Source organism: Ricinus communis, chromosome 4 (assembly GCF_019578655.1).
Source record: "Ricinus communis isolate WT05 ecotype wild-type chromosome 4, ASM1957865v1, whole genome shotgun sequence".
NCBI lineage: Eukaryota > Viridiplantae > Streptophyta > Magnoliopsida > Malpighiales > Euphorbiaceae > Ricinus > Ricinus communis.
This window is the reverse complement of record NC_063259.1, coordinates 23,262,732-23,289,519: the sequence shown is the minus strand read 5'-3', so window position 1 is coordinate 23,289,519 and position 26,788 is coordinate 23,262,732. Positions and strand designations below refer to the sequence as shown.

Genomic DNA, 26,788 nt, shown 5'->3' with positions numbered 1-26,788 from the left:
TATTTCCTAATCTAAGATTATTTAGTACATAGTTTTGTTAAAACTTCATATTAAGTTAGGAAGTTACTCTTTTTCTTCTTCTCGCTCACGTTCCTATAAATTCACTAACAACGAACCACTGAAAAAAGAAAATGTAAATACTTAAAAAGAAAAGTTTACATCTTTGTACGGGCATACTGTAGGTAGTGATAATAAATATAAGGCCACTGCTACACGCAGCTCCAAAGAGAAAGCAAATCGCAGGAGTAGCAGCAGTAGCTTAGCTTAGGTTCCTTGCAAACATCCCAAGTTGTTTCTTTCAAGCAATGTCTTATTTAAATCCCACCTCTCATTAAACCCCCAAATTTAACCAGCAACTTTTGCAATTCTCAGCTCTTTTAACTTTTTCTTTTTATCTGATCATAAAGAAAACAAAGACTTTTTCTTTTTTACTATATTTCTGAAAAACCCTTTTTTTTTTTAATTTAACATCTAAATATCTCTTTACGACCAAATATTTAAATTGACTTTTTATCAATTTAAATAATAACTAAACATGTTTTATATATTAAAATAACTTAAATATTTGTAATATTTATTTATTTATTTTTTTCTTTCTTTTCCTCCTATCAAATTAGAAAAGAGAAGAAGATAATGTATTATGTAAAATAAAGATATTTAAATTAATTTATAAATGAGATATCATATTTGATATAACAATAGAAAAAGGATAGATTTTGTAATATTATTAAAAATATGTATGCAACTGACATTTTACGTTAATATTTAGTAAAGTAAATTTGTTTTATAGTAGTAAATAGCATATTATTATTATATTTAGGCTATGTAGATTTCATTCATCACATCTCATCACCATCACATCATCTGGGGAAGCAGGACTCTCTTTCCCATGTTTATATTTTAATTGTTTTTTTTTAAAATAAAAAAACTGAATAAGATTGGATTCTGGGTTTATATTAGTATAGACTATATAGTACACAGCAGTTCTAGAGAGAGAAAGGTATCAACAGTTTGGGTTAGCTTCAGAGGCTACAAATAAATCACATTCAATATTCATCTAAAAAAGCTCACAGATTTATCCTACACTATACTACACAGACAGACACAGACTCAGACACAGACTCAGACTCAGACTCAGACAGAGAGAGAAGTGTTGTTTTGTCTTGGGGAGTGGACTCAATAGCTCCACCCGCCTCTACTCAACGTGCAACCCAACCCCACCCCACCAAAACTATTTTCTTTGATTTGATAAACGTCTCCACACTTTAAACTGTAGTATAATGTATTAGGTTAATGCATTTTTAGGGGTTTGAATTTTGATTAATTTGATATGTTAATTTTTTAATGTAATAAGATAAGTATGCTAATTTATTTTGATTAATGACATCATCGAATAATTAAATTTTAAATATTTAATACATATATATATCATATTTCATACTACATTAGTTAGTTAAATTTTTAAATAAATTTTATATTAGTTTATCAATATATATTATAATATTAAAATATTTTATTTTTATTATTTTTATATTTTTAGATAAAATAAAAATTTTAATATATTAAATATAAAATTGAGAACTAATTCTGTTGGAATTCTTTATATATGAATTGCATGTATATAGAGAATTTATAGTAAAATATGATAATTCATTGATAGAGTCTCCTGTACGGCTAAGCTGTGTCGTAGCCATATGTACAGGCAGGAAACTAAGGAGAGTGAAAGGAACGCTCTAAGACAAAAGCATAAAAGAGAATATAGAAATGTGGGAAGAGGTTATTGGGAAACTAAAATCCCAAGTCAGAAGGCAATAATAAAAAGCTTGTAATCTTCTATTAATTTTTATCTCTCTTTTGTATAACACTACTGAAATTAGTTTAGATAAAATAAAAAAAGAAACCAAAGAAAGGAAAAAGAGAGAAGAGCCGTACTGATACGCTATCCTCTTCATTAAGATTACACAGAAGATTTTTCTTTTTCTATATTGGAACGTCACTGTTTCTCATTTATAATCCCTCTTTTTAGCGCTTTCTTTCTCTCTGTTTTGGTTTCCTCGGAGGAAGAAACAAAGAAAAAAAGCAACACTCTTTTTTGTTCGAGTATATTATTACACAGAAAGAAAAGAAAAAACATACACAAAAGAAAAGGAAACACAGAGATAGATATGCAAAGCAGCTTCAAAGCAGCACCTCCTACAATTCCTCACCCTGAACTAATGTACTGCCACTCTAATTCCTTCTTTCTCCGGTATAGTATTCGCTCTCTCCTTTGTTTTCTGAGCTTTCTTTCTTTCTTTCTTTCTGTTATTTCTTGTTTTCTACTTCTTTTTATTTGGTTTTCTATATGTATATATGTTAGTTGGTAGTGGTTGTTGTTATTCTTGCGCGAAGTTTAATATCATTTGTTGGTTTGGAAACAGAGAAGATAATAGTAGCAGAAACCAGACACGTTTTGCGGATCTTGGAGAGCTTGATGATCAACCTCCTTTTAATCAACATGATGCTGTTGATTTAAGCCCAAGTATACTTCTTTCTTGCTTTCTTTTTTTTTTCTATATTATATTATAAACATATGGTGCACCTTTTTTTTTTTTTTTTTTCTCTTTCTTTCTTTCTTTTGTTTCTTTTTCTATGTGTAGAAAGTTCGTGTTTCTAACTACTTATAATGGTTAAATTTCTCACGGCCCAATTGTAGGCTCCATGTTCAGCTTAAAATCGGGCAATGTTACTGTTTTGTCCAATAACTTGCACTACGCTCATGCTGCTGCCGCCTTGAACACGGTACCTTAACTTGGCTATCTATCTTCTCTACCAAACCTTTCTCCTTCTCTTCCTCCTGTTCATACTTCTACATCAACTGGGAAAACAAAAACCATTACTAATACTGTATGTGCTTGTTGGCTTCTCTGTTTTTTTAAGAGTATTGGTTCTGCAGCAGAGATAGCAACAACAGGAGCAGGGTGTTTGGACACAGGGCAATACATGTATCATAAAGGGACAACAATTGGTTCCTCATTGGGAAACGGGCACCATAACAACAACAACAATAATAATAATAATGGCATTGAGAACTGGGGGGATTCAGGAGTCGCAGATAATAGCCAACAAACGGATACTTCAACAGACGTTGACACTGATGAAAGAAATCAGGTTTCTTTTTATATATAAATTTCATTTCTCTTTTTGGGAGTCTTTTTCTCTACTGCTGCAAATATGCTATGTTTCTTTTTGTTGTATATATGTTCTGTTCTCTTATTTGTTTTCTCTAATTGGAATCTTTTTTCTCTTTTGTTGGAGTAATCGTGGGTCAGCTTTGGAATTGAGAATATAATCCTTTGTAATTTGTATTGTATTTTGAATCGTATATGAAAATTTATGCTAGATTTTGCAGAATAATCTGCTTTTAGTTCGGTAATGACCATTCGGACTTTTATAGCCACTAAGGCCAAAGAAATGTACAAGGAAATGAACTTAATTATTTATCTAAAGAGAGATAAGACGATATTTTAACCTTGTGAAAATTAATTTATAATTGTACTATTCTTTTCCCGCCATTAAAAGTTTAAGCTACTGTTTATGAGCTTCCTATTTTTACTTTTGTATTGATTATGTAGCTCCATGGCCTGCAACATGGTACAATGGTGGTTGTAGATTCCATGGATCAATCCAAGGCAAAAGCTGGTGATCAAAAGGTTATATCGACAGGATGCTTCTTCATTTTGTGGTTGTAGCAAGTTAAACTATGTGTTATGAAAGTTGAGCTTTTGGTTGTTAATTCTTGCTTTCTGTGCAGACTCTTCGAAGACTCGCTCAGAATCGTGAGGCTGCAAGGAAGAGTCGACTTAGGAAGAAAGTAATATGTCTGGCCCTTAATTGAATCTTTTGCTTTAATCATGGTTAAATAGACAATATATAGTATGGCTTCTTTGAAAATCTGTTCTTTGTTTTATGGAAGTTGATTTTTGTGGATATATATTTCAAGTAATATTTTAAAGGTTTTGCAACATAGTTGAGCAATAAATGAGGGAGAATATTGGTTTCAAAGGTCATTTATGTTGACACATGCGTCTTTGTGCATGTGAGTGCACATTGACACGCCCTTGCACACACACATATATATATATATATATATATATATATAGAGAGAGAGAGAGAGAGAGGTAGAGAGAGAGAGGTAGAGAGAGATTATTTCTACCATATTGAAGAGAACGGTGAATAATTTCAACTGTAATATCATCTGAATTTACAGCTAAAATTGTTAAATTGCATTGGACATTGAACTTCTTCCAGAATCACATCTTATATTATACGCTAATTGATTTTGTTGTGACTAAACTAATTGGTGTTGTCATCGATCTCGTTATCTGCCAAATCTAATGTTTTAAGTTAATGAATGAGGCATATTTGGAACATTTATAGGTTTTGGTTTTGGATAGGCTTATGTCCAGCAGCTCGAGAATAGTCGACTCAAGCTTGCACAGCTAGAGCAAGAGCTTCAAAGAGCTCGGCAACAGGTGTAAGAAGTATCTTCTGTTTTATCTTAAATGATTCTAGTGCTGAAGACTCATTCTGTTGACTAACATCTATTCCATCCCTGACTTTCACGAGCTGATGCAGGGAATGTTTGTTGCAACCGGATTTTCAGGAGATCATGGGGCTGGAAATGGTAAGGGATTTGGATGGTGAAGGCTGGGTTCAGGTCCTTCTGTTTAATAGAACCAAGAATAGATGCTGTTTTATTCAATTATTGACTGATTAATGAATATCAGTTTGTGTTGGAGTCTGTTTCACAGCATCTTTCATCCTTGAAATTCTCAAATAGTTGGACAGACAACTGTTGCAGGATATTAATCCTGTAAATTAAAGTAAAATTGCCTTTTCTTAAATACATAAGTTCACTACTGTAGAGATTAGTGAATGCTACGACATGCCAGTCTTGTAACATGTGATAACATGGAGATTTAATAATATCAAATTCTCTTTCTTCTCTTGATCTGATAGCCAGGGCTGCTGTTGAGCAAAACAGTATCGTTGCGGTCTTTTAGTATCATAGAAGCAGTTTTTTGACTGGAAAATGAGTTCTGGACATAGATTCATGAAATTGATGAAAGACCAAAAACGTCATTTCTAGACCATACAACTGGTCTAGTTGTTAATTGTGATTCATTAGATTTTGTACATTGACATGCATGTGAATTTAGATATTTAATTGTTGGTGTGCTATAATTTTTGCTGATACATTTTGAAATTCTGCAAGCCATTGTTTGGGTTCTTGGGGATTTTATGTCCTGATCAAATTGCTTTTTGTGATTGATCATATTTCTAGGGGCTGTTGCATTTGACATGGACTACACTCGTTGGCTCGAGGAACAACAGCGATTGATCAATGATTTAAGATCAGCAGTTAACTCTCATATGACTGACAATGAATTATGCCTTCTTGTTGATGCTGTAATGGCACATTATGATGAAATTTTCCGGCTAAAAAGCATTGGCACAAAGGTTGATGTATTTCACATGCTTTCAGGCATGTGGAAGACACCTGCTGAGAGATGTTTCATGTGGTTGGGTGGATTTAGATCTTCTGAGCTGCTTAAGGTAATTGACCACTTGAGGCCTTTGTTTATGTTCATGGTACTCTTTTAGTGGCAAAATGCTTTAGTTGACTTATCTTCAGGTTTTCTCTTGTCGTAATTAGATACTTGGGAACCATCTTGAACCATTGACAGATCAACAGTTAATGGGCATATGCAATCTGCAGCAGTCTTCCCAACAGGCTGAAGATGCCTTGTCTCAAGGAATGGAAGCTTTGCAACAATCACTTGTGGACACACTTTCATCTACCACTCTTGGTCCTGCTGGTTCTGGAAATGTTGCTGACTATATGGGCCAAATGGCAATTGCAATGGGCAAGCTTGCAACACTAGAGAACTTTCTTCACCAAGTAATATCATGATTGAATTGTTTCTTTTGTGCATCTTAATTGTCCTGGCATCCTCATTACAGTTATGAAGTGACCAAGGGTGCTGTTTCTTTTGCTAGGCTGATCTTTTAAGGCAGCAAACTCTGCAACAAATGCATCGGATTCTAACAACACGTCAGGCTGCTCGAGCCCTTCTTGTTATTAATGATTACACATCACGTCTCCGGGCACTCAGCTCTCTATGGCTCGCACGCCCTAGAGATTGACATATTACTGGGACAGATCTTCCATTGGAATTTCCAATGCTGTGAAAGCACTGGGGAAAAGATTAAGCTATTTAATCTCCAGTGGTAAATTTGTAAAATGCTGAGGTCATGGAAATGGGTTAGCATTATTGGAACTGTTCTCGGACAGCCCCATTTTTTATCTAGCTTCTGAATAGTTAAACCTGAGGTCCTGCATTTTACGGAAATGATACGTCGAGAAGAATATTCTATAGGGAGTAGGAAATTGAGGGTAGCTGAGATAGTTTATTATCTCACTTATATGTATTTAAGGTATGTCCTCCTACCCTTGGATGGACATAATTGCCAAATCTCATGTTGGGATACTTGTCTTTACATTTTACAGTGTACTAACAAGCATCTAAAGGTTTACCTTTTGGCTGTTCTCAAAATCTGGTGTTTTGTCATGAAATTCACAACGCATCGTTGTTAAAAACGCTGTCAATGTGCGTATGTTTTTGGTAATACATATTTTCAATGTTATTCGACTTGTGAAATCTGTTTCGTTGCTGGTATAGATAATACTGTAATTTGTAGCAACTTCTCGTCTTTTCAAGGTCTTTTTGAGCTATGAGGTACAATACAAATGGGCTGCCGAACTGTGTAATGGCTGCCGGTTTGATAGCTCTCTCTGCCCCACTTGCTTGTACACTTGTCTTCTTCCACTAGTCATTTTGCCTGCAAATAACATGAAGACGTTAGTGAATGGAGGAGTTAAAAAAATTGGATACCCGCTCTCTGGTGAACTTGTCAAACAGTTGAAGCACTTGCCACGGCTGTATATTCTTCCAGCTTTAGCAGCTCGAGGGATGAAAACTCCTGTACCATTGCCGTTTCTCCATAAATTCACGAGCCAAGTTGGTACTGAATCATTTGTGTTCTGTCTCTCCCACCAGTTGAAATAGCTTTCAGGTTGTAATCTCACAGGAAAACTGCCAGTTAATCTGTTCGAACCTGGTTTGCAGGAGGGAAGCGATTTTTCACATCTAATTTTGTCAAAATCATCGCTATCTGCTGTCAGAAGCAAAATCTGCCTTCTAAGCTCTGCATAGAAAACATCTTCAGCCTCAACGCCCTCAAACTCCATATAAGAGTCCCTGCTCTTTTGTCTGTTGGATTGAGTTGGAGTGATGATGCAAGGGAAGAACATGTTAAGCTTTTCTGGGTACCCAAGAATTGCCTATAAGTTGGTAAAAAAAGAATATGTGGTTTAAGAACAGATATATGAGTGGGATTTATATAGGATAGCCTTCAGTAAAGGAGACTTCTTTATCGATGGTGTAAAAGCAAGAGAGTGTCGTCCACTGAAAATGCCTTCTGCAGTCGAAGTGATGTCTTTCCTTGAGGTCAAACCCACAGGGTTACAAAACCCTGGTTCTGTTAAATGTCTCCAAATGGATGTAGACATGTAGAATTCAAGGGGGTTATCTCTGTTTTTGTACGTCACCATATGTCTACTTCTTGTTTTGCTTCATTGATATATGAATTTGGCCCTGCTTTTAACCTAAGATATAATGAAAACGACTAGAGAGGATTACTTTAATTACAATTCTGATGAGTCCAATGGATTTGGAATTTGGTTCATAGAACTTGTTTTCTTTTGCCTGAGAATATGAAAACTTCAATTGATGGAATGGAATAAAAAATAAGTGTTGACCATCATAATTAGCAACTATTTAATCCTATGAGTTAGGTTTTTATTTTTCAGACATTTGCCACCATTTGGGTCGTGAATTGTGAAAATCAGAGGTCATGGCTGTGTTATATCTATTTATGAATTTAATCTGACGATAAGTTTGAGGTATAGTTTTCCTCATTTAATTCAAAAACAAAAACCATTCACATATGCTAAACTCTTCCAAAATAATCAATATCGATTATTCACAAGGGCTGATAATTTAACAGTCGAGTGCTTATTCCATTGTATCGTAAAACCATAAATGCAATGTTAATAATTATTAATTTGGCCTTGATGATGAATTAGAGTAACTTTGACAATATGGGGAATGAGCACAGAAGGTAATATAGATTTTTTATTTTCTTAATTTAATACTTTACTTCTTGAAGTGCAAGAGTTGAAATTCCAACAGAATGCATTGGAGGAACACAAAATTCAGACATAAATAAGGCTCCCAACAAGTTAGAAGTACATAAATTTTATCAAGTAAACAATACATTGCAACTAAGCAACAGATGAAAGCTAAAATAAAAAGAATTTGCAAGAAACTCAATGTTGATTATTAAACATTCAAGATAATTTGGATTAGTAAATTTCAATTTGCAATTGTTATGGAGCTACATATTTGTTTTGGTTTACTGTGTGGAAAGATGATTACAGTATCATCCTGAGTTACAATAAGAAAAACATACAGACTTGTGTTGTCTTAATTATACCTAATCATGCTTAGAAACATATGACCATTATCAAGAATTTGTTGCAGTATATATATACATATCTAGCTCCACGCTACAGCAAATTCATAGTTGTTTTTTTGCCCTGTATATCCTACTATTCTCATTGCCTGTCTTTCCTGCAAACCACCATCAATGGATAACATTAGTGACCATTTAAAGACGAAACACTTGGAAATTGAATTCACTTTGCCCACAGCCCAAATAAAAGAGTATATAGATATACCTGCATGTCTATATCTTCTTCTGGATTTAACTAATTGAGGTATGAAAACTCCAGTTCCATTGCTATTTCTCTTCCACAAGTTCACTAACCAAGTAGGTGGTGAATCAGTATTCTCACTCTCCCACCAATGGAAATAATCTCCATGCTGTAATACACAAGAGGAAAAGCTTGTTAATCTGCTTGGTCCTCGTCTCGAATCAACAACTGAAATGGGAAGTCTGGTCGGCTGAGGATCTTCATCTTCATCGTCTGCTGTTAAAAGCAGAATCTGCCTTCTGAGTTCGACGTAGAAAGCATCATCATCAACAATGTCACCATCACGGAAGATACCTTCACATTCAAGATTGTGGTTCTTGAAATCCATGAGGAAGATAGCAAAGTTCTTGAAATGCAAACTTGGGTTGTTTTGAATTCTTAATTTGGGATGGAAATGAATATCTGCAGTTAAATAGGTGAATCATCAAGACAAGGTTCTCTGTTTGGGGTCAATGCTACCTGAGCAGAAATGGTTCTTGATTTTATTAATTACAAAGTCCAGTTCCATAGAATATATGTTGTCTTTGTACGTTAGTACATTTGTACTTAATAATTATACCATGAATATAGAGTTTGGAATATGGAGTTTGTGACTACTAGCTTGAACCATCTTAACCTTTGACAAATCATGTTTAATAAGTTGCTTTCAGTTGATCAAATGGATGTGAAGATGGGTAAACATCAGATGAAAGAATCAACGGCTGCTCGACTACCATTGTATGCGTAGTGGTAGTTGGACCTTTTATATCATAAAACTATATGCCAATTTTTGGATGGTCAAATTTATGGACCATCCAGCAACACCTAACTTTTTGGCGTTCGATTTTCTCTTTTAACACCTTTTGCTCTACCTTCTTCACGTATGTTTTTATTTGCACACAAAAAGAATACTTTTGATTTTTTTAATTTCTTTTTAATAAATCACACAACTGTAACTCCAACTAGAGACCTGAGAGTTTTTAAAGACCACTAGAATATTGCTAAGATAATGCTGATTGGTGTACACATCCATTTTTATGGGTATGTATCTTCTCATATATTTAGCTTACAATTGGAAAGAAAAAAATTATTTTTTTTTTTCAAAATAAATCTACTTATTTTTTAATTTGTTTGATTCAAGATAAATTAGCTATGATAAAATAAAAAATCTAAAACTTTTAAGTCAGACCATCCAAACAAAACCTCTTAAAAAAAATTGAAAAACATGATTAAATTCAGAATTAAAAAATTGGGCTTACTTGGCCATAAAATAAAATATAAAGTACTAATCCGATTGAAATGTGAAAGTCAGACTAAAATGTAAATGACCCATAAATTTTAGAGCCAAATTACACCTTCGTCATAATACTGATGAAAGACAGTGTGTCCTTCCGCTGCTGAACCGCTTAAGGTAATGCCACATATAATGATTCGTTAAATAAATAATTATATAATGATTTTAATTAAATAAGTCTTATTTTTCCAAATAAATTTGTTACTTCAGTTGTTTTTATTTTTAGTTTATAAATATTTAATTAATTATTACAATAAATATTTTCCTAAAGCTAAACAACAGGTTAAATAAGGAGAGTTTCGTTTTCGATATAGTAAACGAAAATTTATAAGATTTATTGTCCATCCACCATTTTTTAAGGGTTTTTTTTTTCTATTATTAATATGTAATATTTATCTATTAACTTAGTGTATAAAAAAATATTAAAACCAGAAAATATTAATTCTGTATCTGCATATTTTATAGATTATCAGTATCATTTTAATTATAAGTATTTCTCTCAATTTAAAAAATAAAAACTATACCTTTTTTAGAAAAATATATATATTTATTATATAAAATTTAAATCATAATAAATAAAATATTATATAATAAATAGTATAATTGTCGATATGAGGATCTATCGTGATACATAATTTTTTTTTCTTTCTTATTCTGATAAATTTTTTGATATTTTATAATTGTTCTTTTTCTATAGGTCAATAGGAAAGATGTACATATGATAAGATAAATAGCACAAATAATAAGAGTTAAGCCGCTATGACAAATTGTACACTCCTACACTTCCAAACAAAACAAATGAGGCTTTACCATATTCCCTTTCCACAAATCAAGAATTAAACATGTGTGCTTTAAAATTATTTGTATTACAGAAATATACATTTGATTATTAAATCACTAGCCCAAATGACTGAATACCTTTCTCCTTTCTATCAGCTATTGAATATTTTTTTGTTTCTATTTTAAATGACCAACTGCAACCCAAAATCAGGGATTGTTGAAAAGGAGGTGGTGCGACAGCTTATGGCTTAGACAGGATCGGAGCTCTAACGGTCCATGCCTGGTGTAACAAAAGGGGGATTGAGTCCTTCTCGGTTCCACTTGTCCACATTTGCTTGCCAACCTTCAAAATCATATTATTATTATGTAAAAAATGGCATCATTGGATATTCATTCATGCAAGTATATATCTCTCCAGGAAGCACCGCAATTGTCATCTACAGATTTAAAAAGATATAGTTACCTATGGAGGGATCAGCGCCACGATTCTTCAGTTCCCTGTACTCCTGACAGAGAGCGCAAGCACATACACAACAGAAACAGTGCACCAGGGAATCGGAACATGGAGCTTCCGGCAGTGAAAAATGGCCCCTCAGTTTGGATCGATAAGTACGTGCATAAAGCCATGCACAAAAGCCCATTGCATACGAGATGAGACAGGCATGCTGACATGCTTGCTCATGCACATAAAAAAAAAAAAAAGAGAAAAAGAAAATCAATATCAAGACTAATACAGTTCTGGTTTGTACTGAAGTCGTTCCCAAAACTTTTTAAGGGTTCGAGGTAAAAATACTTTGTTGCAGATATTCAAATCAAGGTTGTCAGTAAAAAAAAATGATTACATGTATTCCCTCTGTCAACGATCTCCGCTATCCGACCGAAGGTAATGCAGGGGCAGAAGCAAGTGAAGAAACCTTCAAGAAAGAAAGCAATGATAGAGGGAAATTGTAAGTGATTAATTAAAAAGAAAGATTATAAGACGGCATAATTCCAGAAACAAGCATGCACGCAAATTGCACTTACAAACAGAGGGATCATCCAAACAGTCGCATAAGCCACTGGTCCATTGCCCGTCTGCAGGAAACTTGCTTGAATTCATTGCTCTTGCTTTGCCGATACTACAGCTAGCTAAGAGGAATTACAGATAAGATTTACAGATATGGTGTTGGTTTTTTCTGTTGTGGCATAGGTTCTTATAGGGCATGCGTCTGGAGTAGTTTGGCTCTGTCATCATCATCTTACCTGGATTTTGCTTAGAAGTTTCAATCAACATATTTAACCCGATATGTCTGACCAAGAAAAATATTGACTACATGCCTTAATTTCCTAGAAAAAAGTTTGTAATTTATTACTTATTATCCCTTAATAATTTTATTGTTTCTTGGATATTTCCTGACATAAGATGTAGCAAGTAAAAGTGCTCAAAACATGACACGTTAGATCAAGGGCTACTGGGTTAACATCATCGACAACAAGACATTTCTAAGATAGCATATGCAAATGTTAAGAATCTATTAATTAGTCGGTCTATTACAATGTTTGTCTTCTTCAAATTTTTGATATAAGAAAGAGAAACAGATAAGTAACATCTATTATATTATTTATTTGTTAAATCTTGGTCAATGCGTATTTGAGCTTAAATAAAATTTATAATTGTTGGGTCCTAATCAAAGATATTAAATAAGATTATAATGATTTAATTACTAATCAGTATTATAGACCAATATATAATTAAGTGTTTGTTTTATATACAACACATGAAACTAAAGACCCAACTAATTAATTTCCTTAAATAAGTTTTCTATAAAATAAGGAATTGAATAATCAATAAGTTTGCATCATGTAGTATTAATATATTCCTCTTTTTATCTCTTTGGCATTATCAAATTGAGCGTTTATTAGTGTTATCTTGATTTTTTTTTCTTTATTTCATTTCATAGTAATTTATTACCCATTCACATTTCTCACCCATCAAGTTCTTCATATATATAGATGGAAGAAGTTACGTATAAAGCAAGAAGAGTTGATTGCTATTATATGTTAGTATCTTGAACTTGTTTATAAAAAATAAAAAATAGAAAAACAATGTCAAAGTTTTGAATTTCTATTTCTTTAAACTACAGAATAAGTGTTGTATATGTTGAACTCAAAAAACAAAAATATCATTGAATTGGTAGTAATACTCCAATAATTATTAAATTTAAAGTTTCTATCAACTTTTGATTAAGTACTAGTCTACTAGATTTGTTGCTTCTTCATTTTAATATTCATGGAGTTGGACAAATTGTTAAACTTGTTTTATCTTCTTAACTCTTTTATTACTTATTATTATAAACAATAAAAAGTTATTATATGATTTTGATCTGCCACATCATCAAAAAGTTTATCTAATAAAATAATAATATTTAGTTCTATTTTTATATATCGATTTTATTTTTAAAATTAATAAGATTTATATAATTTCTCTTAAATGAGGTGATCAATACCGTTTTATGGGGTGATAGTACATTTTGATACCAATTTATTTTATTATTCTATCTCGGTTTATATATTATATAAAAATAATTAAAATAGTAAATTCTTAATTAATTTAAAATTTCATTTTTTAATATATTAAGATAATAATTATTTCTTTTACATATTTAATTATTTCTATAAATTAGATAACTTAATTTATATTATAAAATTTAATAAATATTGTATAATTTTATTTTAAAAATAGATATTATAGTTAATAAATCTGAAGAATTTACGTTATAAATAAAAAGTATAAATGTTAAGAAATTAAGAATATTATTCAACCGAAATGAGAGGAAGATGTTTGGCTCGAAACAAGTTAAATCAAATTAAAATTACTGAAATTTTAGTATAGAATAAAATAATTCAATCTTTTTCGAACAGTATTTTTCTTCAACATTCGACATTTTGTTAACAACTAATGAAAAATTTTAAAATACTAAATTTTATTGAGAGTAAATATGCATGAACTCTCTTGCCTCTGCTTATAGATTATATTATAAAATTAGTATTATAAACCAAAACATCACAAATAACACTAATAACAAATCAAAACATCACAAACGCCAAGCTAGAATTTAAACCCAAATAACACTAATACTAAATGGAATCGATTAGATAGTAATTTTTTGAAAAATATATCAAATTCTAAGAATTAAAATAGTATTGAAAAACTGTATTAATAATTTTATCCATTTATTTACTTAATGGAATGAAGGAAAATAATTATATTATAGATTAATGCAATCATTTTAGTATTTGTTTTCTTATTCCAAAAATTAAAATAGTTTTTTTTTTTGAATGAAAAGAATAGAGAAAAAGATGATTAATTTAATGTCTTCAATATAAGAATAAAGGAACAACCCAAAAGGGGAGGATCGAGCAAGGAGGTGATTTCGAGTTTCTTAAAGAATGAGTGAACATGATAAGAGGATCGAAATATATTACTTAAGGAGGCAATTTATAATGTTTCTATGTTATTTTTTTCAAAGGACAAACATCTCATTCATAGTATAACTAAAATTACAATCCAAATAAGTCTTTCAGCCACCAAATTTGGGCGGCAACATTTGAGCAAAAATGCTCAGATTGAAGGGCTTTCTTTCACAAACCATGTGCAACCCAATTTTTGTGGTTTATGATTGTTTGAAATGAAAGAGAATGGATTTGGGAAAAGTTGCATCCACCATTGTCATTCATAATGCAAGCAAGGTGTTCGATAAAATGTCTCAGTTGATTTGATTACTAGCAATAGTCACAAAGACATTTTTTTATTTTTTTTCATCTTCTTGGTGAGAATAGTTGTTGTTTTGACGCCTTGTTGGGTGGACTTAATATTGCATATTGTTGTGAATTTGAGAAATAAGATTGTTGGGGAATGATGACAGCGGTGACGTTGGTATAGAAAGATATTTTTATTTTTAATTATTTGTTATGTTAATAATTAATTATTTATTGAATCAATTTTAAAAAGGGGTTTTATTTGTTTTTTTGCTATTCACACGCACAGAAAGTGCAATTCACTTCTTTTTTTAATAAAAGAAGGACCTAAATGAGCCGAATTTGTTAAGTCTTGAATTAAAATGATCTAAAAAGATAAATAAAATTTATTTGATCTCACTTAAAAGGTCCAGGAGCCTATTTGAACTTTATTCCATCTAAACTTAACTAGCAAGAATTAAAGCATCGTGACCTCTAAGAAATTAAAGATGTACTAAAACAAGAGACTATAAATATGACACATAAAATTATTCTAAATTTCTTTTTTAACCTTTTCTATATGAGCAATTAATTATTTGAAGGTAACATATGATAATGGATTAAAGAACGAGTGTCACAATCACAAATTGTGTGTCGCTGAGGGATTAAAAAGAAATTAAAGACATGATAAATTATCCCCAAAAAACAAAGGAAAATTGTACATGATGCCATGGCCATTAACCGTTGGCAACGATTAATTGTGAAGAGACACGTCCATTTTCTCTGCGACATATATGCCCGCCCTTCTCTTCTCCCATCGTAACCAAAACACAGCAATGTATCCTTCAATTTCGAATGACTTTCAGATGGAGCCATCGTCATCATCTTCATACTCAACACCATCTGCACCACCATATCCGGCTCTTCTAACACCAACACCACTTTCCGCAAAGATAGAGGAACCCATGACAGCAACTGGCATCCCTGTCAGTTTACCAACCCAAATTACGCGACCTCCAAGTACCCTTGATGCTTCTAACAATTTACATTCTCCAGTTGCTTGGTCCACTGGTCTCTGTGGTTGTTTCGAGGATGTTAGGAGTTGTGAGTTTTGATTAATCTTGTTTGAGAATAGGAAATAAAGAAGTTAATCTCTATTTTTCCTGTAAATGCTAATGGCAGTTTTGTTACTTGTTGTAAGCAAGTATTTTTTTCTCGAAACATGAAAAAAGAAAATGTGGCGAGGCTTAGCAACACGTAAACTTTTGTAGGCTTAATGACCCAATAAATTCCAATATTTTCCGTATTTTGTTTTTCATTGAATGTTATTTCGTATCAAGGATATAAATTGCAGACAACATTATGTTGCAGGCTGTTTGACATGCTGGTGTCCTTGCATTACATTCGGACGAATTGCAGAAATGGCTGACAGGGGATCAACCGGTAACTAATTAGGTTTTAGGAATTAGTCAAAAAAACTTCTTTTGGCTATGATCTAATTTAATTAGGAAGTGGAACACTAATTAATTTGAAATGTGATAAATCTCATGCAGCATGTGGAGTGAGTGGAGCATTATACACATTGATACTGTGTTTGACGGGTTGCTCATGCCTGTACTCATGCTTCTATAGATCGAAGTTGAGGGGACAATTTTTCTTGGAGGAAAGTCCATGTACTGATTGCTGTGTTCATTGTTTCTGTGAGGAATGTGCCTTGTGCCAAGAGTATAGAGAGCTGAATAATCGTGGCTTTGACATGTCTATAGGTGTCCTTCCTCTTCCTCTACACAATTTCCATTTTTGTTGGATAAAGAAGGGTTCTTTAAATTTGTACTTTTTTGACATAGATATTGTTGTTTTGTAATGGAATAGGATGGCACGGGAACATGGAGAGGCAGAAACGATTAGCTGCAATGGCTCCTGCAATTGAAGGAGGGATGATCAGATAGAGCTCCTGCCATTTTTATTGCTTTTTCCATGTTTCTAAGCTTATCTATTTATTCTTGTTTGCCATAATAATGTAGGTTGAGACTTGAGACACATATTTGTAAGGTTCATTATGTGCATATTGTATGTGGGAACAGACCACTAGGCTTCTTTTTTTCTTTTTCCTTTTTCTGATTGTGGAACTATTATTATTGAATTTAATAGATAAACTTTATCGCGTGAATGTATCTACATTATTAAATTTTGCAGCTGCCGCATCGAATAGAACTGCAAGTCAAGTAATAATACAATGCTGTTACAGTATTGATTTAGAATCGAATAATGCTGCAATCAAACAATGAAACTTATTTATTATAAATAGTGTTATTTTGATCGAGTAGTTAAAAATGAAAATTTACATACCTTATAGATGCAGTTTAAATATTAATTTGGGCCTATATACTCTTAGCATATACATGGCTAGGCAAGAATTTGAAAGTTCCAATTTGTTGATGGGCAAGTAGAGAAAGTTCGTCTCTGTTACAATGTTATTCCGTGGACCCAATGCCATGTTCTCTATTCTAATATTTAATGTATTATTAGCTAGTTGGATTAACATGACATTCGAAGCATATAAAGATTATCTTCGTTTACATGTTGCAAAATTCCTGACAATTTTTGTAAGGGAACATTCTTTTTGAATGACCAAAAGGGTTTCTGCTAGTGCAATGCAGTAATATTGGGTCGGGTCAACAGATAGAATCGGCACAAAGAATGCCAGAGGATAGTAGGATTTATATTTTTATAGGGAACCTTATCCAACTGCTCTCTTGTATTTGCCAAAGAGAATGAAATTCATTGAACAGAGGAGTTTAGCCTTTTTCTTTTCTTTTATAATGCGCTAGTGAGCTTATTCTGACATGCCACCATTCACCATATATATACCAATTCAAAACACACGGGTCCTCTTAGCATAAGCATACAAATAAAATTATTGACACAATCCATGCTGGAGGCAGAGGAATGTCAAGACTCAAAAGAGAAGTATATTCTTTATGCAAGTCCATGAACCAAATTTTGAGAAACTACCAAAGTATATTACTATTTATGCTCTCTCTCTCAGAGTACAGAGAATGCGTTGTAATTAGTGCGATGAGGTATCTTTTTGCTTCAGTTTATCACAGACAAGCCCTGGCTCGATCAATCTGCATCAGTGTTAGCATTGGGTCAACGTAAATGCTCCGAACCTAGCTAGTTAGCCAGTTATTTGAGACTATGCATGAACGTAAATGATTAAACCATTTGACAATCCGAAACCCTTTGACCTCTTATCATGCGCCCACAACAACTGGACATGGAGGAATTCTGAAGTGCATGTTGAACGGCAGTCCTCAAAACAGGGAACCCATCCTATACATAAAGTAAGTTTAGATTATTAAGAAAAGCAATCAAGTTTAGTAGACGACCTACCCAAGTCCTCACTCAGATGACTCATCCTCCTCTTTCAGTGGAAGAAAAATCCAGAATTGCTGGCTCCACCACTTCGACTTCTTCTTTGAGAAATTTGGTCCCAATACAGTTGCTTTGAGATGATGTTAATGGGAGGCAAAACCTATAAGTTGGACATAATAGGTTAGTAAGATGGGTGTTTTTGACTTTTGACCCCACTAGCTAACGTGACATGCCTTTGTTACAGCTCAAAATGTCAATAATGCTATACATGCCACACATTCTTCAAGGATATTTTTCTTAGTGCTAATGATATATATCCAAGTGGGTTAGCAAGTCAATAACTAGAGTTTGTTAGCTACATCTCTGTTCAATCTATGTTTATTTACAACACAAATAAAAAAAAATTGAATTTAACTGTTACCAGAATAATTTCTAAGTGGTTATCAAAGACAAATAGCAACTGTTGTTGGTCGTTAAATGAAATAATAACCAGAAATCAATGTGATGGCAAAAATAGTTAACCAGATAAGATAAAATCTCCTTAGTATTTATTATTTTATTTTCATTTTTTATGATAAGTATTCAGAAAATAAAATTTAAAGATATATGCATATTTGTAAGCTCATTTCGGAAATAAGTAAATAAAAAGTTGTAAAATCATATGAATGGTGTTTGAATCCCAATTTGATAGTACAATCCATGTTTAGATTTGAGCCAACCATGATTAATCTAATCTAAATTGAGAGTGTTATGTTTTGATGGTGGCAGACCAGTGAGTAACAATCCACGTTTAATTAGCGATTTTTAATGGCTAATATAAATGCCTGTAACTTGATTAATTAATTGCTCCTTTTACAGTTTGTCACGTGCCAAAGAAGAGTGATTTTACGTGGAGCCTTTAGGTTCCAATTCCAACAACATGGTCCTAACATTATCTTTACTTTATAGTATATCTTGAAAGAGAAATGCCAACAAAGACAATTCCTCCCACCTCAATTTTATTTCTCATATATGTTCAAATTATCGGATTAATGTTTTTAATGTTGAATGGTCAATGACGAGATATTGTTTGCTTTATGATTCTTTCTTTTCATCATCAATTTTTGAAGTAATTACTTAATCTATTATTTATGTTATTGCTAATCGCTAATAGTTGATAGTTTATTAGTGGGTATTAATTATTATTTAACTTAATTATTTATTATTACCCATATGATTAACGTTAAAGACAAATGTGTTTGGTCCATTGTATTTTTCTTTAACCTTGTTACTGAATTTTCTAGTTAAAATAACGTCGTCTAAACCAATATGATAAATGTGTTTGTTTTTCTTTTGGTTATATTCATATGCTGCAAGTAATTCAAATAATAATAATGAAATCAAAGAAAACACAACAAATAGTCGTTTATTGTTTATATTTTTCGAAACATCCTTTCTCATGCAGGTTAGAAACAATGAACCAATGTGGAAGCCGCAGGATAACAAAATGCGTCCAATATAATATTATAGGAAGTTTCTTACTTTTTTCAGATGATGGGAAACTTGGAAAATGAGAACCCTAGCCAGTCAGCCAACCACCACCACCACCACCACCCCCCCCCCCACACCTGCATCACGTGAAGACATGTGGCCAATTCCCAATTGCCCACTTGGCATGAATTTATAGGTTAACTTTGCCTTATCTTATGATCTTCCTGTATATGTTTGTACATTTATATATAAGGTAGTGCTTGGACAAGTACTAGTAAGTATCCTCAAACAGGAAGGAAAAGAAAAGGTTTTAAAGATTTGTGTTCATCATTCTCTCTGGTCTGTTTCCTTTTATCGGAAGGAAAAGAATGGTTGCCATTTCACTAGATTCGGGTTTAAGCAGCCTGCAACTTGGTAAAGATCGTCACCAACATGGTGTTGTAACAGAAGAAATTACAGGGCTAATTAAAGTTTACAAAGATGGGCATGTAGAAAGACCCCAAATTGTTCCATGTGTCACAAGCAAATTGGCTCCAGAGCTTGGAGTGAGCTCAATAGACACAGTCATTGACAAATCTACAAACATTTGGGCACGTATTTATGTTCCAACAACTTGTCATGGCAATTCCAAGCAGCAGCTACCTTTAATTGTATATTTCCATGGAGGTGGCTTTTGTGTTGGCTCAGCCGCTTGGAGTTGCTATCATGAATTCTTAGCAAGATTAGCTGCCAAAGCGGGCTGTTTAATCATGTCTGTTAACTATCGTTTAGCACCTGAAAATCCTCTCCCTGCTGCTTTTGAAGATGGGATTAAGGCTCTAATGTGGTTAAGACAACAGGCTTTATTAAAAGCTGCTAGTGATCAGTACTGGTGGTCCAAGCACTGCAATTTCTCTAACATTATCGTGGCTGGTGATAGTGCTGGTGCCAACATAGCTTATAACATTATTACAATGCTTAGTTCTGACAATTATGATGCAGCAGCCATGAAGCCTTTAACTCTTAAAGGAATGATCTTGATTCAACCCTTTTTTGGAGGAGAAGCAAGAACCAATTCAGAGAAAAATTTAGTGCAACCACCTCGGTCAGCACTCAGCCTGGCGGCATCAGATACATATTGGAGACTAGGTTTGCCAAGTGGTGCTAACCGTGATCATCCATGGTGCAACCCTCTTTCAAAAGGGTCAGTGAAATTAATGCAGAAATCAATGATAAATTTACCAACAATGGTATGCATATCAGAGATGGACATACTGAAGGACAGGAACTTGGAGTTAGTCGCTGCTTTGAGTAAAGGTAATAAGAGAGTGGAGCAAGTGGTGCATAAAGGTGTAGGGCATGCCTTTCAAGTTCTAAGTAAGTCTCAACTTTCACAAACTAGAACCACTGAAATGATGTCTCAAATCAAAGGGTTCATTAGTGGGATGATTTGCACATGAACTTTTAGTGTGTCATGTCCACTGCTAGGCAAAAACTATAGGCTTTGACATTATACTTAGATTCCTCGAGTACATACATTATACATTACATAGTGCCCAGGGGCAGGCTTTGGTGCCTGTTCAGAGCTTGTACATTACGCGTATGCAACTTAATGTGATTTCTGTAACATAAATTTCTTATTATTGTCTTGTAAAGTTCGTTACTTTCCCTTTTGGAACTGTCCTGGCGACAAGTGGGAACTTATGTACCTATTCCGAATATTCTCTAGTAATACCCACTTTATCAATTTTTCTTTTTCGACAATTACGATTTGCCCCTTTGAGTTGTACTATAAACTAATTAGGATCACATTGTTTAATATTATACTAAAATTTTCTTATAATTTGTAATATTATATTGGATATTCTATTGATTTTATTTAATTGACTAATTAAAAAAGGAATAAATTAATAATTACTACTTTATTTATAAAAATTTACTATATTAAGATCATCTCCAAAGAACTCTTTATATAAACTAAACTCTTTATTATAAGGAGCTATTTAATAAAATAAGACTCCAACACACTTTCTGTTCTTAAAATATAAAATAAAGTGGATTTGATTCTCTACATTTAGAGAGGTAAATTCACTATTTATTCTTATTGTAATTAATACATTATAAGTTTCTATATATTTTATTAAATAGTATTTTTTAGCTTTTTACTTTAAAAATTATTTTTTTATTTTTTTAAAAAATAATTTAAAATATCAATATTTGTTGGATAAAATAAAATAAAGATAAAAATAAAGAGAGCATTGAATTCAAAAAAAGATTTCTACTCTTTATAAGTAAAGATATTTTTTATTAAATAAAAAATACTTTTTAAAATAAAAGGCACTATTAAAAATGCTCTAAACCGGTCGGTCTATAACTTATAATAATATTATTATATATTGGGTAGCACTATTAGTTTTACTATATATAGCTTTATTATCTTTTCACCGTTAAAGTAAGTGGCCAGCTAAAATATGGCGGTGCTCAACTTTTTCATCATTGCAGGAAATTCTTCCAAACAGAGTAATTCTAATCTTGGATAAGTTTTCAGATTGTAATGTAGTCACTAGCTATGCATGAAATGCAAGATATAATGTAGAATCTTCAATTAATTTTTGTTTCAGGTAATATTCGGATAAAATATAAATAGTTATTAAATTTTATATTTTATTTTATTTTAATTTTAAATTTTTAAATTTTTTTATTTCAATTATTTAATTTTAATTTTAATTACAATTTAGTCATTTTATCAATAAAAAATTTAATATGTAAACATCTTTTTAGTTACTATTTTCTTATTAGTTATTTTTATTATATGTTAATATTTTATTTATGAAGTGATTAAATTAAAATAAAATTAATATTAAATAACTGAAATAAAATAAATTAATTTTGACTAAAGCTGTTCTCTAAATATTTTATTGCAACATTTGAATTTTTAGTTTTATGCATTAGTATTTGAATTAAAATAAAAATGAATCTTGTTTTTCCCTTGTAAAAAAACAAAGTTATAATGAATTCGAAATTCAATATTTCATTTCAAGCTCATAAATCCAAGCAAATGTTTCCACAAAACTTTATGTACCCATGAAAATGAAATTGGCTCATAAGAGAAAAATAATATAATTTCAACATGATTCTCTCATATCAAAATATTATAATTATTTAACAACTCATAATCATTCTAAACATGAAAATTAGCAAAAACAGAAAATTTAATTCCATGAATTCCTGGACTTTCTTGCTTTCCAAACAAATATATCACCAATAGGTCAAATACACATGAAAATGAATTGTGAGTTTATTCTACATCTGTTTGCCCATGGCCTATATGCTCTTTTACATTTTACAACATTTTTTATCATTCACATAGTCCATGGCTTCTATTAATAGATAGAAACATATATAATTCTGGAACAAAGACCAAAAAAAAAAAAAAAACATTCAGTTTAACGTGACTTTTTAGATCAATAATGTCAAAATTAACATAGAGCAACCATGTTCTTACGCTCCTCGTAAAATAAAAAATTTATCTAATTTAAAGATGAAGACTTGAATTCAAGATTTTCAATCTTCCACTAACTTTTTTACAAATTATTATATTAATTTGTTCAATTGTATTTTTATTTTATGAATATTCTAATAAGTTATTACAACTAGTTATATAATAAACTATTACCCTAGTAATTCTTCTATAATTTATGCATGTGCCCTAATGCAGGGTGGCAATGGTTGATAAGCCTTCTTGTGGAAATAATTGGACACCATTTCAGACCTTCATGAAGGTTGGTGGTCGAGGCTTTCTGAAAGTAACATCCCATTCAGGCCTCCTGATTAGAGAACCTTCATGATGGTTCGAGGTCGAAGCTATTCATGACGCTCGACCCTGGTGCCCTAATATATACAACAGGCTCATTATTTCTTGCTCAAATGAGTGTTCCAAAGTGAACATATGTGGCATCTGTTTTCCCTGCAAGAATTGATAATATACCGAGCGTTAATACTAACTCTTGGTTTTCAAAACAAATTACGGTTGAATCTTAATTTAAATTAAAATAATCAGTTGTACCGACAAGTGCATATATATATATAATTTGTAACTATTTGATTATCTTACAATGGCTTTTTTATTTCCAACAAAAGAAATAAAAAAAAATTAAAAGATTAACGAGGTTATATTCAGTGTAATTTACCCTATGATACATATGTATACATAAGTACCTGATCAGTCCGAAGGAAACTATGCTTTTCGCCATCTTCTTCTTCTCCTTCATCGCTATCTCTGCATCTTCTTCTCATGGAGAAGATTGAAGAAATGAAGTGGGATATTTAGGATGAAATAATAATAATGGAAGGAGATGAAGGTGTGAATTAGTTGGGAGACGTAGAGGCTGTATTTATAATAGACCAAAGACATAGATTAGGCTAAGGAGAAGTAGAATGAGAGAAGGATGGTGGGTGGGAAAATTGTGGAGGTGACCAACCGGTTCGAGGTAGAAGTGCTTCAACCCCCACCACCAGCTACGCACTTCATGGGTAGCAACAATTATGATGAATATTACTGCTCCAAAATTAACGCATGATGTATTTTGTTGCTCGTATTTGTATTTGTGTTGGTTTGATTATTTTTTATTTGTAATTATAACTAATTAATACAAATATAATAAATAATTTTTCTATTCGAAATTAATAGTTTTTTTTGCTATCCCAAAATTTAGTTAACTTTTTATTTTTAATTAATTTTTATACAATTAGTTATCATATTTTATTTTTAAAATTCTAACTTTTATAAAAGAAATTTAATCAAGAAATTTTAGAAAAAATGATAAAAGTTAATGATATTAACAAAAAAAGAATTAAATTTTACATTTAGCCTAACTCAAATGATGGCAAGAGCGATTGCTATTGGGAGGTGTAGGTCTTGAGTTCAAGCCCCACTTTTATACTAAGTGAGATTTCACCTTTAGAGCAGAAGAATACATAACAAGATTTATATATCCCTATCAATTGATTATATTTAAGGATGGTATGATAAACTAAATCCATCTAAGATTTTCTTCATGAACAATTATTAATTTGCTCTTTAATTTTTTCTAATTTACTAATGTATCTAATGACTATTTAAGGTTTTGTTAATAAAAATATCTTGAGTTTTCTCATTTCACATTCTTTTATTGGCTTTAATATCATCAGGTTAACACTTCCATTTATAATATTTTAACTTAGGTTTTCATTTACTTAATGAAATGACCAACCGTTCCTTTCTTACCAAAATGTAGTTGCTGTCGACATAATTATATCCTTCTTATATCCACTCGAAATAATTAATATATTTAACGCTTAATTTAAAGCGGAGAAATTTTGTTCTAAAAACTCAGAATTTATTTATTTTTCCCTATATTAGGTATGTTAAAAAAATAATTGATGAATTTAAAAGAATAACTATCCTAATTATATAGTTTGCAACTACTGAACCTTCTATAAAGTAATATAAAAATATTACTGCATAATTTGATGAAAAAAAATAAGTTTTAATTCGACTAAAAAATTTCCTAAAATATAATCAATATATTCCTACAAAAAAAAAAAAAAAAAAAAAACAGAATGAGACATACAAAATTCTTTTTAATGTTATGTTAGTATACTATTTTATTTAATATTTAAAATTAATCATATAATAATTAATATATTCTGTAAAATATCAAAATATAATTTTTATATTTATTACGCTGAATTAAAAGCTTTAAAAAAGCGACAGTTTTGGAAGCGCTGGTTGCTTTATTTTCACGTGGCGGGTACCCATTTTGCCTTTGGGCCACAACAGAAACATTTGATTTTCTTGATAAAGACGTCGTGCAATTTCATGGAACCAACTCTAATACTAATACTAATTCATTCTCTAATTTGATTAATTAAGTAAATGCTTATTGTACTATTTGTCATCTGCCAAAGAATTGATATGCTTACTTGGAGCCTTGAGCTATTTGTCGGATTGCTTTATAGAAAATAATAACCATAACAAATTTTTATAGAACTAACATTGCAATAATTAATTAAATATTTAAAATATAAAAATAGAAGTGAATAAAGTGATAAACTTATTATTAAAAATTTATTCAATTAATATTTAAATACTATTTGTATGATATATAACTTTAATTGTTTTATATTTAATTGAAAGAGATTTAATTTAATTAAAATTCTGTGTTCGAGCATTAAATATACAGTTTTACTCGATGTACTCTAAATTAACTCTAGATTCTTATACATTAAAAAAAAATACCTGCTACCTCAATTTATCAATCATAAATATTCGATGAACTTAATTTATTGTGCTGTTTTCATCCAAAATAATAATTAATCTGCCCAATGCTTAAACGCAAATTTATCATCGTTGGCTAGAAGCTGTAAGGTAAGTACCAAATATTGTGCTTTGGCATATTATATTAGTAATTCTGTTTTTCTAATATTATATATTGTATCCCTTTATCTTTTCGTCCATTTTTGTTAAAAATCAACTCACTAAAAGAAAAAATAGCCAATTTCAAAAGAAAAAAATTTATTGATTCTAAACTTTTAGCATAATTAAAATAATCTAAAATTAGATTTTTTTATTAAATTACGGTAAAGTACATAATTGAGACAGTTTGAAACAGAAAAAACTAGTACCACATTAATGTCATCATAAATTGTTTTATCTAATTACCATAGATTGGTTTCTATTTTTTTGCTTAAAAGTAATTTTTTAAGTTATAAAATAAAAGTAAGTCTATCTTAGAGTAATAAAGGGATTTTAGGGTGACTAAGTTATAAATGATCATATGAAAGATAATATCAATATACGGATCTTAATTATGTTTGAAATATCATATATGTATATTTTATATTATCATATTAAAAATATTAAAATACAGTTGATTCAATAAGTAAAATATTATTTTCTTTAATTAGATAACACTTTATTTAAAAATTAAATATAAATAATATATTAGCTGACATTACCTGTATAATTAAAACAAAGATTTTTTATTTTATAATGTAACACTGGTTATATTTTTAATATTAATCTATATAAATGTAACTACTATATTAGTTAAATAAATTCGTAATGTTGTAAAAATATATAATTTATTTTGAGTTAAACACTGATTTCTTTATGCGTCTCAGTTCACGACAACTATAAAACAAAATAAGACCTCTTTTGAATTGCCCCTTTTATATTTAAAACTTTTAATAAAATACAAGCATGCAGTCACAAATATCTAATCATAGTGCAGGACAATTGACAAAAAATTAAAATGCGAAAAGAAAAA

At 31.2% G+C, this 26,788-nt stretch overlaps 6 protein-coding genes across 7 annotated transcripts; 3 read left to right on the top strand and 3 right to left on the bottom strand.

Annotated features, from left to right (window-relative positions):
- The first annotated feature begins 1,797 nt into the window (after nucleotides 1–1,797).
- Nucleotides 1,798–6,704, top strand: LOC8260395 (transcription factor TGA2.2). The gene is made up of 11 exons (XM_002529099.4): nucleotides 1,798–2,248; nucleotides 2,421–2,521; nucleotides 2,696–2,781; nucleotides 2,920–3,150; nucleotides 3,615–3,692; nucleotides 3,794–3,853; nucleotides 4,437–4,514; nucleotides 4,618–4,666; nucleotides 5,327–5,598; nucleotides 5,699–5,944; nucleotides 6,043–6,704. The coding sequence occupies exons 1-11, from the start codon at nucleotides 2,166–2,168 to the stop codon at nucleotides 6,187–6,189; spliced, it is 1,431 nt and encodes a 476-aa protein (XP_002529145.1). The 5' UTR covers nucleotides 1,798–2,165; the 3' UTR covers nucleotides 6,190–6,704.
- Nucleotides 6,705–6,753: 49 nt separating this feature from the next.
- LOC8269713 lies at nucleotides 6,754–7,604 on the bottom strand. Its single transcript, XM_025159122.2, has 2 exons — nucleotides 6,979–7,604; nucleotides 6,754–6,885 (listed from the first exon to the last, which is right to left on the bottom strand). The coding sequence occupies exons 1-2, from the start codon at nucleotides 7,355–7,357 to the stop codon at nucleotides 6,776–6,778; spliced, it is 489 nt and encodes a 162-aa protein (XP_025014890.2). The 5' UTR covers nucleotides 7,358–7,604; the 3' UTR covers nucleotides 6,754–6,775.
- A 911-nt stretch (nucleotides 7,605–8,515) lies between these two features.
- Nucleotides 8,516–9,426, bottom strand: LOC8269712. The gene is made up of 2 exons (XM_002529097.3): nucleotides 8,846–9,426; nucleotides 8,516–8,738 (listed from the first exon to the last, which is right to left on the bottom strand). The coding sequence occupies exons 1-2, from the start codon at nucleotides 9,207–9,209 to the stop codon at nucleotides 8,686–8,688; spliced, it is 417 nt and encodes a 138-aa protein (XP_002529143.1). The 5' UTR covers nucleotides 9,210–9,426; the 3' UTR covers nucleotides 8,516–8,685.
- A 1,511-nt stretch (nucleotides 9,427–10,937) lies between these two features.
- LOC8269711 (protein PLANT CADMIUM RESISTANCE 12) lies at nucleotides 10,938–12,118 on the bottom strand. The gene is made up of 4 exons (XM_025159124.2): nucleotides 11,958–12,118; nucleotides 11,777–11,848; nucleotides 11,398–11,607; nucleotides 10,938–11,277 (listed from the first exon to the last, which is right to left on the bottom strand). The coding sequence occupies exons 1-4, from the start codon at nucleotides 12,031–12,033 to the stop codon at nucleotides 11,201–11,203; spliced, it is 435 nt and encodes a 144-aa protein (XP_025014892.1). The 5' UTR covers nucleotides 12,034–12,118; the 3' UTR covers nucleotides 10,938–11,200.
- Nucleotides 12,119–15,348: 3,230 nt separating this feature from the next.
- Nucleotides 15,349–16,821, top strand: LOC8269710 (protein PLANT CADMIUM RESISTANCE 11). 2 transcript variants are annotated; one of them, XM_002529095.4, is made up of 4 exons: nucleotides 15,349–15,755; nucleotides 16,023–16,094; nucleotides 16,205–16,417; nucleotides 16,524–16,821. In XM_002529095.4, the coding sequence occupies exons 1-4, from the start codon at nucleotides 15,446–15,448 to the stop codon at nucleotides 16,598–16,600; spliced, it is 672 nt and encodes a 223-aa protein (XP_002529141.4). In that variant the 5' UTR covers nucleotides 15,349–15,445; the 3' UTR covers nucleotides 16,601–16,821. The 2 variants fall into 2 exon arrangements, with proteins under 2 accessions (XP_002529141.4, XP_048229136.1); XM_048373179.1 differs by having other exon boundaries at nucleotides 16,205–16,821.
- Nucleotides 16,822–19,754: 2,933 nt separating this feature from the next.
- On the top strand, nucleotides 19,755–21,242 carry LOC8269709 (probable carboxylesterase 6). The gene has a single exon (XM_002529094.4). The coding sequence runs from the start codon at nucleotides 19,868–19,870 to the stop codon at nucleotides 20,936–20,938; it is 1,071 nt and encodes a 356-aa protein (XP_002529140.1). The 5' UTR covers nucleotides 19,755–19,867; the 3' UTR covers nucleotides 20,939–21,242.
- The last annotated feature ends 5,546 nt before the right edge of the window (nucleotides 21,243–26,788 follow it).